Raw genomic sequence first — 16373 nt, 5'->3', positions numbered from 1 at the left:
GCTTTTTTCCATTAGTAAATTAGAATTTAAATTCTAATTGGAACCAGAATAAGTCTCCATAACTGATGATCATTGCTATGATTTGTCTCTTGGAGCCTCTGGAAAGAGGAAGACAACATTAAAAGAGAGACAATTTCTGGATGGAAATACACATTTGGAATTTGAAAAAGCAGTTAAATTGGTAATAAGCTCTTGCTGAAATCAAATACCTGACAGATATTGGCTGCTGACTGTCCATTTTGATGTGCATATTTTTGAATGGGTCAGTTTGGACTGTTAAGATGGACAAGATGAAAAGGAAGTCATGCTTGTCACTTACATTTGGACCATGGTTAAATAGCACTGCAACAAGTCTTTGCTGCTGCTGGAGAAAGCAGCTGGCTCATTCAGAATTGCAAATTCATTGATCCTGATTGCTGGGCTATTGTGTGCCTTTTCAGCCTCAGTAGGAGCTCTGCTGGACTGAAAGCAGACCCAGGCTCCATGAACAGGACTTAGACCTCAGTACCACTGGAGAATTAGGATCCCATCTGTGGAGTTCTGAATTATGAAAACATGAATCGCGGATGCCAGCTGGACCTTCTGGGTCACGTACAAATGCCATAGAAAAGGGCTTGCTCTCAGAAGGGAGGATCTAAAATTGAGCTGCTGATCAATTCTTGATCTCTGATCAGAGGCTAATTGCATCCTAACTTGTGATCCCTGCCAAAAGCTGTCAGTTAGGGGAGGGCACCTAAAAGGGACTGTGACCCCTCTGTCTGCTTTTAACAGATCAGCCTTTGGGTCTCCTCTGGGGGGAGGGTTATTGCACTGTTCAGCTTTGTGGATTGCTGCACCTTGTCACAGTGGGCTGATACCCTGTCTGTATCTCCTCACTTTTTTCTGGTACGTAAGGTAGGTTGATTATTCAAATGTAGCTGTCTCTAGAAAGGGATTGATCTTTTCTAGGCTGCTATGTGGATAAAAGGGGTAGGAGGTTATGTAGACCCATTTTGAAATTTTTGAAAATTTCATCCTCTATTAAACCTGCTAGGGCTGCATAATGGCATACCACAGAGAGGATGGCTTAAACTACAGGGATTTACTTCCTTAGTTCTGGAGGTCAGAAGTCCAAAATCAAGCTGTCAGCAGGGTTTGTTTCTCCTGAGGCCTCTCTCCTTTGCTTGCAGATATCTGCCTTCCTGCTGTGTCTTCACATGGTCACCGCTTTGTCTGTGTTGTCTATGTCGTAATCTCCTCTTATAAGGATACTTGTCATTTGGTATTAAGGCCCACCTTAATGACTCCATTTTACCTTAATCACCTCTTTAAAGGCCCTTTCTCCAATTACAGTCATGTTCTAAGGTACCGAGGATTAGGGCGTTAGCATGTGAATTTTGGCCAAAGGCAGCTTAGCCCATAACACATCCTGACCAGTTCCTGAATATGTCTATCTGATTAAGTGCTTTTTAAAACTTTTAAAAAATGTTATTTATTTTAAAGTGATGGGGGCAGGGAGAGAGAAGAGAGAGAACATCAATTTGTTCCACTTATTTATACATTCATTGGTTGCTTCTTGTATATACCCTGATGGAGATTGAACCCACAACCTTGGTGTATCAGGATGATATTCTTACAAGCTGAGCTACCCAGCCTAGGCTCTGTTTAAGGGCTTTTATTCCTCTTTGTATAGTCCTTCCAGATGAAAGAACTAGATGACAGCAGGAGGTGATTAAATAAATGCGGCTCCTTCGCTATGGTTGGGCCCTAAGACATCTGCAAACTCCTAATTGTTGCTCCAGGTTCTTGCAGGTCAGTGCGAGGGTCTTCGTCACTGCCCAAGGAACACTGGAATGGGTGAGAAGGAATAGGCATAGAGAGGAAAAAGGTCTGTGTGTCTTTGCTCTCAGCACTTGGTAGGCTAGAAAAGGAGGGACATGTCAAGAATTCCCGCAGAAAAGGTGGGGGGACATCTCAATATGGAAACATTCTGCAGTGAAAATGGAATGCCTGAGAGTGAAGGAAAGATGGAAAACAAAGAACAGCCTCAGAATGCTGAAAAGCTAGAGTGGTTCGTACTCTGGAAGACAACGAAAATTAAGAAAATGAGGGAAAGATAGAAAAAAAGGGAAAGACAGATGATGATGAAATACTAGAAGAGAGGGAGGGAAAGCCACAGAGCCAGGGAAAACCGGAGAGCAAGGAAAAGCCAAAAGAAGAAAGAAAACCAGTGATTGAACCAAGAGCTGCACAGAAATGCCCAGTTGGGGATGATGTACCAGGAAAGCCAAAAGGAAAACCAACAAGGGGCTGGTTCTGTGCTTCAGGAAACACAAAGAGGCCATACTCGATATGCACTTGAGCAGTGGGGACATGCTAAGAGAATTTGATAAGATGGCTAGGGTAGAGGATGAGGTGAAGAAAACCAGACAGAAATTGTCGGGGGCGGGGGGGTGGTTACTTGGATGCAAAAAAGTTTACAGGACCCCTTCCACTCGAGGGGTCCAAGGGAACTCAGGGGTGGCTATAAGACCCTGGAAAGGGACTTTGAAGACATTCCTTTTGCGTAGTTCCCCCTAGCAGGCATTCGCCAGGCCCAGAGCTTTAACCTTTTGCTTATACTTTGCTTTAGGTGTCACTCATTATCCAACTACAGCCTCCTATGTTTCAGTAGCATATTTTCACCCATTGCATGGAAAAATGTTTATGGTGCATTGTTAAATTAAAAACAGTTTGCAGAACCATTAAAAAAAGAAAAGTAAAGTTAAGGTTGCTGATTGGTGGGGCATACTGAATTTATAAGTGTAGAAAAAGCAAAAAGCTAGTACCTGGGGAGCCTTGGGAATGGAAAGGGCATTCCTCATCTTTATAAGAACTAGTCGGGGAGGCTTTCCCTCTTCCTGAAAGCTTTCCACTGATGCCTCACCATGCACTTCGAGTGCTTTGAGTTCAGACTGCTGAGCCTGTGGTTACACCTGGCAGCACTGACTATAACAACAGAGGAGGCTCCTGCACTCTTTATCAGAATGCCTTCAAGTGCCATCGAAACTCATGAGATGGATAAACTGGTATCATGGGCATGCAACACTGGGATGGACTCCCTTCAGGCAGTCCCTTGGAGACCAAGGACAGGACACATTTTTCATACCAGACTTGGGGGAACTTTAGGGCAGGAGGTCTCATGGTAACAGGCTACACTGTGGGTGCTATTAACCTCCACTGCCAGACCAATGTCTGTCCTTGGGGCACCCTAACATTGTAAACTGGCTTTCAGGAAGACCACATGTGTCCTCTGGGGTTTTACTGTCTGCCCATCACCACACTGGCTCAGCCCTGGAAGGCTTCAGATCAACTTAACTTGTAGGCCACAGCTGTGTTGTACTTGAGTTGATAACATTGGGCCAAGTAAAAACATGTAAGACAAACTGAGGAGGAGGCTACCTGGGCTTTGTAAGATAGACTTTCATGGTTAATGGGAGTTATTTTAACTTGCTAAATCCAGGTCCCCTAATAGGTCTAGAGCTGAGATCAGTCCTGTAGGTTGGTCTCATCCTTTTGCATGAGGTCCTACAGATAATAATTTTGCTGTAAAGAAGCCTGGGCCAAGTCTTAACTATGTAGAAAAGAGTGACTAAAGCAGTCCTGAAACTGTTCACATTAGAAAGGGCTGTATGTAAGATTGGCCCTTAGCTGGCTACTGGGAGCTTTGACTTTGGGAGGCTTCTCAGCATTCACTAAATGATGAGTGGCTCATTATGCCTAAACTGTGTGTGCAACCAATGTGCTTTATGCTAAATATCTGCTTCTGGGAGTTCAGATTTTGGGTGTGCTAGGCAGATGGTGCCTACACGACAAACCCCCAGTTAGAGCCCTGGGCACTGAGTCTCTAATCAGCTTCCTTAGCAGATAACACTTTGCTGGTGTGGTCACAACTCCTTACCAGAGGAGTTAAGTGTGTCCTGTGTGACTTCACTGGGAGAGGACTTCGGGAAGCTTGTGCCTGGTTTCCTCAGGAGTTTGCTCTGTGCACCTTTTCCCCTTGGCTGATTCTGCTTTGCAGCCTTCCTCTGTAATAAATAGTATTTGGCCATGAGTAGAGGTATGTGCTGAGTGTGTCAGTCTCCTAGTGAATCATCGAACTGGGTGGGGTAGTCTTGGGGACCCCCAACACAAGGCACAAGGGGGACTTCTGGGGTATCAGTAGTGTTCTCTTTCTCAGTCTGGGTGCTCTTTACATGGGATGTGTTCAGCTTGTGAAAATTCACTGAGCTGTACAACTGTGATATGTATATTTTTCCTTATGTAGAATCAACTTCAATAAACACAATAGAATACAATATACCACAGGGATAAAAAATCGTAATTAAAAAAACCCTCCCTTTTATTCAGCAAATATTTGTCCCTCCTTTTTACTGGGCATTACACTGGGAGCTTGGAACATGGGGTAGGAAGGACATCATCATCGCCTCTCAGTTTATTGAAAGGTGGGTAAAGAGGTACTTACAACGTGGTGTGACTTTTGCTGGACTCTTTAAATACATGGTAGGCAACAGGGGTACAGAAAAAGGGCTTCTAACTTGGCTATTCTGCCACTCCAGGCTTGCCATTCAAGTATCTATGGAAGCCATATAGGCAAATAGACAAAGGTGGGGGACAGGGGGCGGGGATCTGGGAACTCTGGCAAACTAGGGAGGTATGCAGGCATAGAGTTGCCAGAGCTGCTAGTTTTGTTTTGTTTTTCAGGGAAAGCTGCAGATCTGAATTTTGTGTGAGCTCTCTTGATTTTGAAGTGCTTTAAATGAATCCAAATTTTAAAGAGTGGGGGCCAAACTAAGCAACCCTGCAGGCCAAATTTGGCCTTGGCCTGTCAGTTTGCCAGGCACTCTTCCATCTCTCCCTCTGACCAACACTGAGGGTCTGCTTTTTCAGGCACTGGAAAATACAGAAGTGAGCAAGCGAGACACCGGTATGGAGCCTCTCAAACTTAAGTGTGTGTAGGAATCACCTGGGCAGTCTCGCTGAAAGGCAAATTCTACTCAGGAGGTCTGCAGCAGAGCCTGAAAAGTTGCCTTTCTAACAAGCTCTCAGGTGATGGTAATGGTGGCAGTCCCTGGACCATACTTTTAGTAGCGTTGCTCTGTAATCCAGAGGGGTATAGGAGCCGCTGTTATTTGAAGGAGGGGAGTAGGGACCTTGACACGAAAATGCAAATTCCTGGCAAGCATCCTGTTTTTACTTAGATTTTAGTTCATTGGGGATATCATAAGAGAGCCGATGGTATCTGAGGCGGGTTCCAAGGCTCTCCCAAGCTATCTCTTGGCGCTGCCGGGTCTCTATTCTTAGTTTATATTCTAGAAGACGTTATGGGGGTGGAGGTAGGTGTTAAGAAAAGCTTCTAGGAAAGAGGTACTTCCCGTGCGCGAAGAGAAGAAGACACCCTGAACTCTGGCTCTGGCTCGGCTCGTTTCTCAGGCATCCCACGTGTCTGCTGCTCGTGAATTTCTGTCAATCAAATTCCTCCCCCGCCCCTTCCCTAGCCTTCCCGCTGCGTAAAGCGTGAAGGCGGCTAGGTGCCCAGCGCACCCAGAGTGCCGCGCGGCGGGCGGGTTTGGATTTTAAATCCCCGCGGCCAATCACTGGCGCGTAGGCTTTTGTAACGTTCCCGGCGCCGCGTTTGAATTCGAGGAGGAGTCCAGCGGTGTCAAACCTCTTCCCAGACCCTGGAGGGCCGCTGAGCAACTCCGGGAATATGAGCGCGGCGGCAACAGTAGGGAAGCTGGCGCGGGCACCAGCCGACCCAGGGAAAGCCGGGGGCCCGGGCGCTGCCGCTCCGGGGGCCCCGGCGGCCGCCCCGCCGGGGAAAGAGATCCCAGAGGTCCTAGTGGACCCACGCAGTCGGCGGCGCTATTTGCGGGGCCGCTTTCTGGGGAAGGGTGGCTTTGCCAAGTGCTTCGAGATCTCGGACGCAGACACTAAGGAGGTGTTCGCGGGCAAGATCGTGCCTAAGTCGCTGCTGCTCAAGCCGCATCAGAAGGAGAAGATGTCCATGGAGATATCCATTCACCGCAGCCTCGCCCACCAGCATGTCGTAGGCTTCCACGGCTTTTTCGAGGACAGCGACTTCGTGTTCGTGGTGTTGGAGCTCTGCCGCCGGAGAGTAAGTGTCGCGGTAGGGGGACTAGGCTGCCCAGGGGCGGGGGTTGGAGTGCCCGGACACGTAGTTGCTGGAGAACGGGAACCCTGGGCTCGGAGCTGCTAGAGAGAAGGTGCTGGTAACCTCGAGTTAGGGGTGGAAAAGCTCTTGGGCTGAGCTTGGAGCTGCTAAGGGAGGGGGTTTCGGTTAAGGGAAGTCCGAGTCCTGTTGCTTCTAGGGAAGTTGGCTCCTGGACTCTGGGTGTTGGGCAGAAGGTGGGGGTGATCAGGGAAGAACTCTGGTATTGGACGGTAGGGCTTCCGGAGTTGCCAAGGGTGGAGTCCTGGGGAAGGGGTGCCTTGGACCTGTAACTTCCGGATTGGGGTTGGGTCAGGGAGAGGGTTGTTGGAGACAGACCTCGGAGGTTCAGGAAAGGGATCTGGTGCCACGAAAAGACCCGGGAAGGGGATACTGGGGACTTTGAGCCTAGGAAGTGGGGCTGACAGAGGAGTCCCAGGTCAGGGGCTTTGGAAGGAGCTAGTAGAAAACGGGAGTGCCAGGTTTATGGGAGAACTCCGATCCTAATTGTCCTGGAGAGAAAATGGCGTGGGTGGAGGGTGGGGGCGTGGGGTCCCGGGCTGCCTTTACCTAAAAATACCGCTTTCTCCCTTGAACTTCAGTACCGACCACCGCTCCCCACCCCCATTCTTCCTTCTTCCTCTCTTTCCCCCACCCAGTCTCTCTTAGAGCTGCACAAACGGCGGAAAGCACTGACCGAGCCTGAGGCCCGCTACTACCTGCGGCAGATCGTCCTTGGCTGCCAGTACCTGCACCGAAACAGGGTCATTCACCGGGACCTCAAGTTAGGCAACCTCTTCCTGAACGAGGATCTGGAGGTGAAAATAGGTGAGGTGCTGGACCCGCAGGGGTTCCTGCCACGACAAAAAAGTAGGAATAAAGAGGATACTGGGAGAGGGGAAATAGGAAGGAAATTGGGGAGGAAGGGAGAAGGCTGAGCTGTTGATTACTTCTGTAAGCTTCAGTGTACACTTTTACTGTATAATACATCATCTATATATTGCATTGTATACTCATTACCCAAAGCCTAGTCTCCTTCCATCATCATATATTTGACCCCCTTTACTCATCATCCTTTGTCCATCTCCCTTCTCCTCTGGTAACCACCATGCTATCATCTGTGTCTATGAATTTGTTTTTGTTTATTGATTTCTGTTTTGCATCCCAGATATGAGTGAAATCATATGGTTCTTGTCCTTTTCTGTCTGAGTTATTTTACGTAGTATGATACTTTCAAGATCCATCCATGTTGTCACAAACGGCAGTATTTCGTCCTTTTTTATGGCTCAGTACTATTCCATTGTATATGTGTACCACATCTTCTTTATTCAGTTATTCTTTGAAGGACATTTAGGTTGTTTCCATGTCTTGGCTACTGTGAATAATGTTGCAATGAACATAGGGGTACATGTCTTTAAAAATAAGTGTTTTCAAATTTTGGGGGTAGGTACCCAGAAGAGGCATTGCTGGGCCATATGGTAGCCCTATTAATTTTTTGAACAACCTCCATACTGTTTTCCACAGTGGCTGCACCAGTCTGCATTCCCATCAGCAGTGTATGAGGGTTCCCTTTTGTCCACATTCTCTCCAACATTTGTTATTTCTTAAAAAATATTTTTTAAAGAATTTAAATGAGTTTTAATTTTTTAAATTTGGAGCTCCTTTTAAGCTATTGGAAACTCCAGTGGTACAGGGACAGCATTTCCTCAGGGTAACTCCTTGCTGCGATGAAAAGCAGCTGTTCCCTATTGAATCCCTCTGGTTTGCCACAGTTCCAGCCCCTCCCTGTTACCTCACAAACTTGCCTATAGCAGTCCTGAAAGTGGACTTGCTTGATCCCTGAGTTTTTCTGCCCCTGTCAATTCCCTTTTAGAAGCTTAGTCCTTCTTTCTAAGGGGAGGAGCTAGGAGAATCATTGAAAGGTCCCCTCCTTGAGCCAGCAGGGTGGGAGGATTCCTAAGTAGGCCTTGTTGCATACAAGGAATAAGCTTGAGGGATCAGATGAACGTAGTTCTCAGTGGTCAAACCTGAATTAAGTTGTCTGCATTGACAAATGGCAGAGGCTAGCATCTGAGTACCTCCTGTTCCTTCCTCTCACCCAGGGGATTTTGGACTGGCAACCAAAGTTGAATATGATGGGGAACGGAAGAAGACCCTGTGTGGAACTCCTAATTACATAGCTCCTGAGGTGCTGAGTAAGAAAGGACACAGTTTCGAGGTGGACGTGTGGTCCATCGGGTGTATCATGTAAGTTGGGAGACCCACCTGGCCTCCTTAGGGGCTCTTTTTGACATCTGACCTGTTAACTGATCTGCCTATGAAAAGGCTGCTCGAGAAGACAGGCAACCTAAAAACAGCCTAATTTTTCTATCTTTTCTTGTCACTGGTGTATCCTGTAAGATTCCTGCAACCTGGGCCTTTTACTACTTAAAGTGTGGTCTACAGATCAGCCACATCATCACCCAGGAACTTGTTAGAAATGCAGAACCTTAGGATCCAGACTGCTAAATCGAATCTGGATTTTAACATCCCTGGTTGCTTCTCTTGCACAAAAGTGTTAGAACCACCTATCTAGAAAGTGGCATTGGGTGGGAGGACTTAGGCCAGGAGTTAGAGCTGGCAGGAGGAGGTGCCTGCAGCCTGCCCAGGTCTAGGCCCTCAGAGCTGGGTGGTGGGCAGAGGGCCTGAGCTGTGGCAGTAGCCATCATACTTTTCAGTGGAGCTGTTTCAGATGAAGACTTCAGGCTCTAAGTACAGAACTAGTAAATGCAGAGCTGCCTGTGCAGGAGCAGGTTAGCCCCCACCTTGATTGTTCTGTATTGGATGGTGGCCTCTGGGGCCCTAGAAAATTGCCCATAGGAATCCTGTTCTCGTCACCTATAACTTGTTGAGGTCTTTCTCTGTGAATGTCTTGGTTCCTGGGGCTGCTCAGTGGGCTTGGGCCGTGTCCTCAGGGACAGAGTATCCAGAGGATGCCTGGCCTTTGTTCTGGCCATGAGATGATTCGTCCTGCATCTGTGTTTTGGCTGACAGCTTTGAGCCAAATCCCACCTTGTGCTTACAGGTATACCTTGTTAGTGGGCAAACCACCTTTTGAGACATCTTGCCTAAAAGAGACCTACCTACGGATCAAGAAGAATGAGTACAGTATTCCCAAGGTGACTAAAAACACTTAAGTTTAAATTTATTATATTTTGTTTACCTTCCCCACAAAGCTATTTACTGAGTCTAGCTAGAACCTGGGGACACAAGAAACAAGTCAACCCCACACCTCAGGTGGCCTCAGAGTCTTAGAGGGTTTATGTCTGAAACTACATACAGAACAAGACATATGTACACAAAGGCACTTTTTTCCCCAAGGGAAGAGAGTTTTTTAGATTTTGAAGGTTGGGTATATAACCCAGAAGATGTGTAGAAAACAAACACACACAGAAAAGCGAAGGAAGTAGGAGGCAGAAGTAAAAGTGCTGCTTAGGCTTTGGCAGTGGACTGTCTTGATGCAGATGGACAAGTGGCCCGGATCTTCTGAGCTCTGGTTCCCCATCTGTGAAACGGAGAGCAGCACTTCACACTGCCTTGCATACAAGAAGTGCTCACAGTCATGGGTCACTGTGAGTCCAAAGTGGCCTCAACTACCAGCATAAATGCATTGAAAACAAGCCTGGCACATGGGTGCTTTCATGTTTTTGCCTTGTGTGCAGCCAAAGAGCCCTATCCCCACAATGACAGATAGTCGGTTAACTGTCAGACGGACTCGGCATGGAGTAGTCCAGCATGTGGGTCCTTGAGCCAGCTAGACTGCATTAGTATGGGTGCTGGCTCTCCCACTTAATAGGTGTATTCTTAGGCACTTAACCTCTCTGTGCCTCAGTTTCCTTGTGTGCAAGAGAGGGGTGGTAATAGAGACCTTCACCCCTTAGATGTTTCTGTGAGAAGTAAATGAGTGAATTTTTATATGACGTGCTTAAGATACTTTCCTGGCACATAGTGAGTGCAGAGTTAATGCAAAGCTGCGACTATGCATTTGACCTGTGCTAGGTCTATAACCTATGGAATCTTCTCACCAGGTTTGGTGCCATGTCCCTGTTTTATAGATGAAGATACTTATCACAGCTGGTATTAGGGGTGGAACTGGGACTTAAACCATGTCTCTGTGACCCCAAAGCCTGTGTTCTCAAGTGCTACTCTAGGGGTGAGCACCTTGAATTGTGTAGTAGCAAACGGGGACAAAATGGCTTCAAGTTGATCTCGAGTTTGAGGAGTAAGGAGAAATAACCATTCTCACAACTGAGTATGACATTTGTCAACTCAGCAAAGTTAATCATGGGGAACTTGGTGTTGTTTGCAGTCACTGATTAGGGTCTATTTGACAGCAGGGGGCTGCATGTGGGATGGGCCTGCAGCAGTGCAGTTGAAGGAGGCACTGTCACATCCCACTTATGGCTCTTCCTTTCATTGCTCCAGCACATCAATCCTGTGGCTGCCTCCCTCATCCAGAAGATGCTTCAGACCGATCCCACTGCCCGCCCCACCATCCACGAGCTACTCAACGATGAGTTTTTTACCTCTGGTTATATTCCAGCCCGTCTCCCCATCACGTGCCTCACCATTCCACCCAGGTTTTCCATTGCTCCCAGCAGCCTGGACCCCAGCAACCGGAAGCCTCTCTCAGTCCTCAATAAAGGTAAAACAAGGTCTGGGTAGACAACAGACATCCCCCTCCACCCCCCGCCCAAAAGAGCCCAGGCTTTAGATGTGTGGGTGGATGGCTCCAGAGCTCAGGTATGCAGTAGGACAGGCCATGGTTGTGAGTCCATGGCCCCACCCTCCTATGGCAAAATGTCCGGAAAGACAGACCTTAACAAGGCTGGATCAGACCTGACAGGCCCATAAAGAAGAGAGTGGACTGAATGCCACACCTGAAAAATTCTTATTCGAAAAAATTCTTAACATCACTTTTGTATGGTTCATTGAAAAAATACAAAAAATTTCAAATATTCACGTAGAATTTAAGGCAGTGTACTCCCACATACCCACCAGATTCCAGTTACTAAGGTTCTGTCACTGTGAGTCTGAAGTGAGCTCAACTATCAGCATAAATGCATTGAAAGCAAGCCTGGCTGCAAGCCTGGCTTCATCCTCTTCATCCTTTTTTTGTTCCTTTGAAGTTTCTGAAGTTAATCCCAGACACCTTATCATTTAGTCCCAATAAATTTCAGTGTGCCTCTCTTTAAAAGTATGGACATTTTCTTATAAAACCACTTGCCACTGATTAGGTTTTTATTTTCTCTAGGTCTCTTTGGAGGACAGAATCAGGAAATATGTCATTGGGCGGGGGGCGGGCAAATCTTGAGTTTATGATATTTCCAATTCATGTCTTTTCAGCATTTTATTTAACTTGTTATATTTCAAACTTAGGAAAAGATGTGAGAGTAGACAGAAACCTCCTATATCCACTTTATTCAGATCCACAACTCACATTTTTTTAAAATTAAAGATTTTATTTATTTTTAGAGAGTGGGGAAAGGAGGGAAGGAGAAAGAGGGAGAGAAACATGATGTATGAGAGAAACCGCAATCGGTTGCCTTCCCCCAGTTGGGGACCTGGCCCGCAACCCAGGCATGTGCCCTGACTGGGAATCGAACTGGCAACCTTTTAGTCCACAGGCCAGCACTCAGTCCACTGAGCCTCACCATCCAGGGCCACAATTCATATTTTTGTTCACATTTGTTTCATCATTCTCCTTCCTCCCTCCCTCTCTTTCTTCTGAATTACTTGTAAGTTATATATATCCTGTTCTTTACAACTTAATACTTCATCTATTTCACCAAAACAAAGATTCTTTTACAGAACCCCAGCACATGACACAGTTAATCAAGTTCAGGAAATTTAACGTTGATATAATCTTGTTTTATAGCAATATTTTTCTCCACTATGAAGTAACTACTTTTCTTTGGGTAGTTGTTAAATGTCTGATTCAAATATAATGTTATAGGATTTTTACTTCTTTGACTTTATATTTGTGTTTCTTTTTTCTTAAGCTGAAAATCTTGTTTTCTTATATTAGTATACATACATTTTTCAACATATGATGTTTTATTTTCTTGCAGTTCTGTTTGTCCTTGGAATAGATATGTAATATGAAAAAAATCACTAAAGATATGTAGTATGAAAAAGAATCACTTGAAATAACTTTTTTCTCTGTGTGGATATAGCATCAATTTAGTATGTATCAATTTAATATATAAGTTCATTTGCTTCTCTTAGTTTAAGGATTCCCCTTTTTTCTTTCGGTGTTAATTTTTGACATTTCTTTTATTGGTGAGGTCAGTCTCGACCACTTGGTCATGGTGGTGTCTGATGGGCTTCTCCACTCCAGTCATTATTTTTTCCTTTGTAATGAAATCATGCCTTGCCTGGAGCTACTTTGAGACTGTCCTGTTTCTCTTCCAACTTTACCCACTGATTTTAGCACTCCTGGTGGATCTTGTGTGTGGCAATTTTAACTGTGGTATTCTGACAGTGATGTTTCTCTTTCTTTGCTCCTTCTACATTTATTCATTGGAATTCTGTAAGGAAGAGCTGTCACTTCTCCCATGTATTTATTTGATTATGTCAGTCTGAACTTGGATATTTATTCCTTGGGCTCTCACGTAATAGAGTTATTTTAAGGATTGCTTCTTTCTTCTTTTGGCTTTAATTTTTGGACATAAAACATTTTTTAAAAACTTCTTACACTGGAAATTTTTCAACTTACCCAAAAGTACAGAGAGCTGTATGATGAACCCTCATGTATTTATCATCCATTTTCAATAGTGATTTGCCTATATTTTTATTTATTCTACCTCCTCCTCTCTTTTTTGGTTAGAGTTGCAAAGGCAAATCCCAAATGTTATTTCACATTTAAATATCACAGCATACTTTTTTAAAATTGAAAACACTGGTCTTTAAATATTTTATTTTTTTAAAGATTTTATTTATTTATTTTTGGGGAGAGGGGAAAGGAGGGAGAAAGAGAAGGAGAGAAACATCAATGTGTGGTTGCCTCTTGGGCACCCCCAACTGGGGACCTGGCCCGCAACCCAGGCATGTGCCCTGACTGGGAATCGCACCCTGTGACCTTTTAGTTTGCAGGCCAGAGCCCAATCCACTGAGCCACACCAGCCAGGGTGATCTTTAAATTTTTTAAAGAAGAGCTTGATATTATGCAAGGAGAAGGAGCACATATGGGTGGGGAAAGAATGAAATATATAAGTGTAAAGACAAAATCATGCTTCTACCACTCAAATACAACCCATGTTAAAGTTTCAATGTGGGTCTTTTGAGACTTTTTTGGTCATATGTAAGTATATAAAGCAAATTTTGGGGTGGGAAATTGCTTACATTTTCATTAAATGCCTGCTTAATTCATCCTGCTGGTCTGCAATTTACTGACTCTCCCGTTTTTCTGGATGCTGAAGGTACTTTTAATTCTGAGTGTCCAACACTGTATGGCAGTGACACCATCCTAACGGGCTTGGCCTGGTCCTGGAAGTACCAGCGAATACCATGTGCCTGTCCTTAGAGCATGAGCCCTAATAACCTGGTACTGACTGTTTACCTAAAGTAATTGCAGCTAAAGTATTTTCTCTGGGGAGAGTACCAGCTATGGCAAGGGGTCCTGTGCCCCTCCCAAACTGCTACTTTTTCACCCAGCTAATGACTATGTCTCATCTTCTCTTAGGCACAGAGAACCCCATACCTGAGCAGCCCCGAGAAAAAGAGGAACCAGCAGTCCGGGAGACCAGTGAGGCAGTGGACTGCCACCTTGGTGACTTGCTGCAGCAACTGCACAGCGTCAATGCCTCTAAGCCCTCAGATCGGGGGCTGGTGAGGCAAGGTGGGCACTGCAGCAGTCTGGGGTGGGGGGTTGCCTGAGGCATCTCTAGAGGGCAGGGGAATCTCAGCCAGCAGAGTATAGTGGCTTGTCCAGGCTTCTGTTCCCATAGTATGTTTAGTTCCCCCATTTCCTACAGATTAAAATCCCGGTGAGTTAGTCTGATGCCCAAGGCCCTCCCATGGTCTGGCTCCTTCCTTTTTCTGGCTCCTGTTCTGTCTCCACGAGTGCCTCATCTCCCAGCCCCTCTCTGTGCTGCCTTGGTCCACATTCACACCCTGTTTCTTCTACTCAAAGAATTCCTTATTGGCTTTCAAGACAGTTGGAAAAACAGACCCAGGAGTGCTCGGCCTCAGGGCTTTGCTTGCCCTGTCTCCTGGAACGTTCCTCCTACAGATAACTGCATGGCTTATACTCCCATGTTTTCTAAATGTCTTCTCTGCTGTCCTCCTTCAAGGACATTTCCTGTCCCTAGTCATAGCCATCCCCATACCTGCTTTATATTATCTATAACATCTCTCACCCGATGTATTCCAGAGTTTCCATACTGGTTTTCTGTATTTAAAAGAAGGGATTATTGCTGTCACTGAGCTTAACTGAGCTTTGTCACTGAGCTTTGATGTATTTGGAATTGTCTGTCTTCTTACAATTTTTTAATCACTCAAAACTGGAAAGCTGGATAATCTGTCAGCCACTGACTCTTCCCATGATGGAAGCAACTTAAATATTTGGTTCTGTTTATTTTTACTAATGTCTGTCCCTGTGACTAGAATGCAGGCTTCATGAAGGCTGTTTTGGTCATTGATCACTGTACCTGTGAGAGTGCCCAGCACATAGTAGGCCTTGGATTTAATGGGTCAGTTGAATGAATGAGTGGAACTTGGTGCTCTGCACTGTAGCTTGCTGCTTACGTATCTGTCCTGCTGCTTGCTTGAGCTTATTGGCAGCAGAGGCCTTGCTTTGCTGCTTGTGGCCCCAGGCCTCTTGACTGAGCCCAGGTAGGGTGCCCAGCAACTTTCCTGGTATGGACCACCTGAGATGAAGAGACTGGTCCTGACCAATCCTCTGTCTGTTTCCACCCCAGAGGAGGCTGAGGATCCGGCCTGCATCCCCATCTTCTGGGTCAGCAAATGGGTGGACTATTCGGACAAGTATGGCCTTGGTAGGTTTCCTCCAGACTGGGTGGGTTGCCCAGGGACGGCCTTGCAGTCCCTTGACTTGTTACAGGCTCTTGCCTTTTTTGGCTGTCAGGTCCTCTCTCAGCTCTCCTATCTCCATCCCAGATCTCCCAGTGCCAGCTCCCAATGTCCCCCTGCTCCCTGCTCCCCTTTCTGAGGTCTCCCCCCACTACTGCCAGGATATCAACTGTGTGACAACAGCGTAGGGGTGCTCTTCAATGATTCGACACGCCTTATCCTCTACAACGATGGTGACAGCCTGCAGTACATAGAGCGTGATGGCACAGAGTCCTACCTCACTGTGAATTCCCATCCCAACTCCTTGATAAAGAAGGCGAGTGCTGGCTGGCCCATGTGGCCCGGTGCTGCTGGGAGTGGGTGGTGTGCCAGAGACTGGGCTCTAACTCTGGACTCCCTGACTTTCCAACTAGATCACCCTCCTTAAGTATTTCCGAAACTACATGAGTGAACACTTGCTGAAGGCAGGGGCCAATATCACACCACGGGAAGGTGATGAGCTGGCCCGGCTGCCCTACCTGCGTACCTGGTTTCGCACCCGCAGTGCCATCATCCTGCACCTTAGTAATGGCTCTGTGCAGATCAACTTCTTCCAGGTGAACTGGGGCAGGGAGAGTTGGGGATCTGCACCTGTCAGTGGGCTCACAGAGTTGGGTGGGGAATGGGAGGCATGGGACCTGTCCTTGGTAACAGGAAGGGAGTGGAGTGAGGCCCCCTCCGCAACTAGCTGAGCTGTCTTCCTTATACTTCCTTATACTAGCACCTAGACCTTTAATCCACTGTTCCTCTGTCTGTCCATCCCCTTCCTTTCTTCCTTCACAGGACCACACCAAACTCATCCTGTGCCCATTGATGGCTGCTGTGACTTATATCAACGAGAAGCGGGACTTTCGCACATACCGCCTGAGCCTCCTGGAGGAATACGGCTGCTCCAAGGAGCTGGCCAGCCGGCTGCGATATGCCCGCACCATGGTGGACAAGCTGCTGAGCTCACGCTCAGCCACCAATCGCCTCAAGGCCTCCTCATAGACCTGTTCCCTCTGGACTGGTGCCCCTATCCCCTCCACCAGCACCTTGGCCTGTTGTGGTTAGCTCCCACAGTGCTGGTTTT

General features: G+C 46.5%; 1 protein-coding gene and 1 pseudogene across 1 annotated transcript; both read left to right on the top strand.

Moving 5' to 3' along the window:
• Nucleotides 1-426: 426 nt before the first annotated feature.
• Nucleotides 427-4419, top strand: LOC129076734 (transcription elongation factor A protein-like 4; annotated as a pseudogene).
• A 1181-nt stretch (nt 4420-5600) lies between these two features.
• Nucleotides 5601-16326, top strand: PLK1 (polo like kinase 1). Its single transcript, XM_054580893.1, has 10 exons — nt 5601-6136; nt 6850-7018; nt 8293-8437; nt 9255-9348; nt 10655-10874; nt 13914-14069; nt 15151-15228; nt 15424-15578; nt 15676-15858; nt 16085-16326. The coding sequence occupies exons 1-10, from the start codon at nt 5729-5731 to the stop codon at nt 16289-16291; spliced, it is 1815 nt and encodes a 604-aa protein (XP_054436868.1). The 5' UTR covers nt 5601-5728; the 3' UTR covers nt 16292-16326.
• Nucleotides 16327-16373: the final 47 nt, after the last annotated feature.

Source organism: Pteronotus mesoamericanus, unplaced genomic scaffold (assembly GCF_021234165.1).
Source record: "Pteronotus mesoamericanus isolate MK-2021 breed Mesoamerican mustached bat unplaced genomic scaffold, CSHL_Meso_final contig_64, whole genome shotgun sequence".
Taxonomy (NCBI): domain Eukaryota; kingdom Metazoa; phylum Chordata; class Mammalia; order Chiroptera; family Mormoopidae; genus Pteronotus; species Pteronotus mesoamericanus.
The sequence above is the reverse complement of the archived record's forward strand: the minus strand, read 5'-3'. Positions and strand labels throughout refer to the sequence as shown.

Bases quoted from the DNA above. Each gene is read 5' to 3' on its own strand.
- PLK1 (XM_054580893.1), top strand. From the start codon at position 5,729: ATGAGCGCGGCGGCAACAGTAGGGAAGCTGGCGCGGGCACCAGCCGAC. The intron at 7,019-8,292 runs GTGAGGTGCTGG...CCTCTCACCCAG, and splicing joins GGATCTGGAGGTGAAAATAG to GGGATTTTGGACTGGCAACC. The intron at 14,070-15,150 runs GTGGGCACTGCA...TTTCCACCCCAG, and splicing joins TCGGGGGCTGGTGAGGCAAG to AGGAGGCTGAGGATCCGGCC.